This window comes from Clytia hemisphaerica, unplaced genomic scaffold, assembly GCF_902728285.1.
Source record: "Clytia hemisphaerica strain Z4C2 unplaced genomic scaffold, Clytia hemisphaerica genome assembly, whole genome shotgun sequence".
Taxonomy (NCBI): Eukaryota; Metazoa; Cnidaria; class Hydrozoa; order Leptothecata; family Clytiidae; genus Clytia; species Clytia hemisphaerica.
Genome location: NW_027104149.1, coordinates 123,623 through 127,061, shown reverse-complemented (window position 1 = coordinate 127,061; position 3,439 = coordinate 123,623). Strand labels below are relative to the sequence as shown.

Below are 3,439 nucleotides of genomic sequence, written 5' to 3'. Positions count from 1 at the left end.
TGTGAATTTCAAGGTTTTGTAGAGATGAACTTTCATTTTCAAGGTATGCGAGAGGATTAGATGTGAAGGAAGTCTCTAACCTTCTTTTTGATCGTATATTCAGATAATGGTCTAAGATCAGTCTTTGTATGTAATAATAGTTGGTTCCAAATTAAAAGTGATTGATATTTTATGGATCTCAATCCAAAGTTGAGTGTTTTTGCCTTGGGGCGCTCTAAAAGTTTCAGGTAACTATTTCTTGTGTGATAAATGTGTGTCAGGGTTTTGTAGTTTAACACGTTTGTAACGGCTTCAGGAGAAAGATTAGATAGAGTTTTGATGTACAAGTTGAATATTGAATTGATAACAGTATTTGGTAAAGTTGGGATTTTAAGGTTTTGAAAAAGAGGGGAAGTCTCAGCATTAAAATCTGAAAAAGTTAGAATACGCAAACATCTTTTTTGTAATTTTCCTATTCGAGTGTTTTGAGTAAGGCCTTGTCCCCAGATAATTGTTGCGTAAGACATATGAGAATGGAACATAGCATAGTATAAAGTTTTGAGAACTAGTTGTGGAACAAAGTGGCGTAGTTTGGACAAAATACCATTAGATCTTCTAAGCTTTGTGGATAAATGATCAAAGTGAAAATTCCAGGCTAGAAATTCATCTAGAATGAGACCAAGATATTTGACATGCTTTGTGAATTTTAAGGCGTGTCCTTCAAGGTAAAGATTCATAGAGTAAGGTACAGATTTATGTTTGCTTCTGAACAAAATGACCTCTGTTTTCGCAGTGTTAAGAGAAATTTTATTCGCACGAAGCCAAGAAGAAAGTTTAACTAGATCAGAGTTCACTTTGGTTTCGAGTGAATTCAAATTTGAGTCAGACGAAAGAAGGCAGGTATCATCAGCAAAGAGGTTGGTTTCGCTATTCAATATAGCTTGAGGAAGGTCGTTTATGTAAATTAGAAAGAGTAGTGGTCCTAATACAGAGCCCTGAGGAACTCCATGTTTAACAGTTCGTTTTGAAGAATCGTGTCCAGAATGTATGATAACACAACTGCTAAATACTTCAACTACGTGGAAAAACCTACTTTGGAAAACTATTTTCAGTGATTAAAAAGGTGGTGTTAATGCAGATATTGTTATCATCTTTAACTTGTGAAATTTTATCAAAGTTAGTCATTATTTTTTGAAAATTTTTATCTTAAATCCTAATTTTGGAATTTATACTTAAGAAAAGAGTGTTAACACTTTAACTAAAGAAAAAGAAGATTGTACAGTATAAACTTAACCCTCACACAACAAAATTGAAAAATGATTAAAAAGTTCTTATTTTTACAGAGTGAAAGAGTATTAACTGTTTTTAGAATCACTTGTCAATCTTGTAGTGTCATATACCTTTTGTCTAGGTGCCCTTGTCTTTGTACTTAAAAAGAAAGGAATTTTAGAACAATTCTGAGACTTAACTGATCATAATGAGCAAAAATTTATTGGTTCTTATAAAAAAGAGTGTGTGACCAAAAGTAATTCAACTTGTAAAGCTTTTTCTCAAAATACTCTTAGCCTTCCCCACCTAAAAAATGTCCAAAATTTCTAAATCACTGTTCATGACTTTACTATTTCCAATTGGAATTCAATTTAGTAAGTGACCAAAGAGTTTTCAGAGAGAATTTGGCAAGCTGTAGAAAAAATATCAGTTTTGTAAAAACAGGTCTAAAAAAGTAAGAGAGAATAACCAGGAATTTTGAAAATTTTGAAGCCAATTAATTTCATTTACGAAATGTCTGTGTTTTTCATAGATCAATGCAATAAGTTAAACTTTGTATAATTCAAGTATAAAATTTTATGTACAATTCAACCAATAAATATATTCTAAAAATAAACAATCCTCTATACAGTATATAACAATTTTTAAAATTTGATCATAAAAAGCCAGAATATTCAACTTTTAAAATAAGGTGTTTCAGAGTAAGAAGATTGAACGTGCTTTCAAAACTACTTTCAGGACACACAGCTGCTACAGCAGAGTAGCCATTTTTCATTTCCAGTTCAGGGTCGATAAAATACTTTCTAGCAAAAAATAAGCATTATTTTTGAAAGAAAAAAACAAATCTAATATCATTCTTCATCTGTAAACATATTTTGTCTATAAATTTTCAAAAGTTCCTGTTGTTGTGTTAAAAGCATCTGCATCATTTGCTGGTTCATTTGTTGTTGCTGAGCCTGTTGTGCTTGTTGCTGTTGAATCAAGGCCTGAAAATTTTGAGCCTCAAGTCTCTGAATTTCAATTTGTGCTTTTTTCAATTCATTGTCTTTTTCAGATTTCTCTCTCAAATAACTGTACGTTTCACTACCAGTTGATCGCTGACGTTTACCTTTCGTGTTTGCACTGCAAGTTTCATCATTGTTTTTTCTTTTCAAAGTCTCTGAAAGATTTTCCATTGCTTTAGCTCTTGCATCACTGATAGCCTGATTTTCAGACTCCACTTTACTTTGTTTTTCTTTCGACTTAGCATCAAATTCACTTTCACATTCAATTATTCTTATATTAATATCCTCCAACAATGCCTCTGATGGTTTCAACACGTGATTTGCACCCGAATCAGCACGTTCTGCAGCAAATTTGGCTCTGAACCTTGTCAATATTAACGAGAAGTGTTCCCTGACAGATCTTTGAGATACGTTGAATTTTGGTTGTTCAATCGAATTCAATGTTTCTGAAATCCTGGACCAGGCTTGCCCCTTTTCTCTTGAGCCAGTTTTGTAGGCAAATGGTTGCACGAGGATTATCTCACGACAAAGCATTTCATCATGTGGCTCAGTCCAGTTCATTGCAGTCCTAAAAAAAAACGAGTGCAAATATTGTAGAATTTGTAGAATAAATCATTGATGAAAAAAATAATCTTTGCAGGCAGGAAGAGATCAGCATCAGATAACCAAAACAAGCCAAAATACAAAAGAAGAAAATGACATGTACAGCACAAAATTGAGGCAATATATTTGAAAGATATATCAAGCCTTAATCTATACTAAAAAGAAATGTTAAATGAACTAATTTTCAAATAATTCATGACAAATAACACTCACGTTTTGTTATGCCATTTTCACTACGTCTAGCTGCTAGTTTTGAGGTCGACTGCAAATACAGGACGGAGGAGAAGGGTTTTCCTCTTCTAGCGGAGCATGCGCAGAACATCCAACCGGACAAATTTATGACGTCACACCGCCTCCCCGCCATCTCCCGTCCTGTTGCTAAAGTTCTCTAATTTCAAGAACAAGTGCTAGTTTATCGTGTAAAATCCATTTTCTGTATTATACGAAAAATCTTGTTTTGGCCACTGAGTTAAACTAAACGTTCTTGAAATTTAAGATACTAAACAAACTTTTGTTTGACTGACGCTTAATGCAATGAGTTATACCATAAAAACTCTACTCTTATTCACTAGAGAGACGACACA

At 33.2% G+C, this 3,439-nt stretch overlaps 1 protein-coding gene across 1 annotated transcript; it reads right to left on the bottom strand.

The window, feature by feature from the left end:
- Window positions 1-1,712: 1,712 nt before the first annotated feature.
- Window positions 1,713-2,792, bottom strand: LOC136813983 (putative uncharacterized protein DDB_G0274435). The gene has a single exon (XM_067070492.1). The coding sequence runs from the start codon at window positions 2,784-2,786 to the stop codon at window positions 2,100-2,102; it is 687 nt and encodes a 228-aa protein (XP_066926593.1). The 5' UTR covers window positions 2,787-2,792; the 3' UTR covers window positions 1,713-2,099.
- Between the last annotated feature and the right edge of the window lie 647 nt (window positions 2,793-3,439).

Coding starts and splice junctions, on each gene's coding strand:
- LOC136813983 (XM_067070492.1), bottom strand. CDS start 2,786: ATGCTTTGTCGTGAGATAATCCTCGTGCAACCATTTGCCTACAAAACT.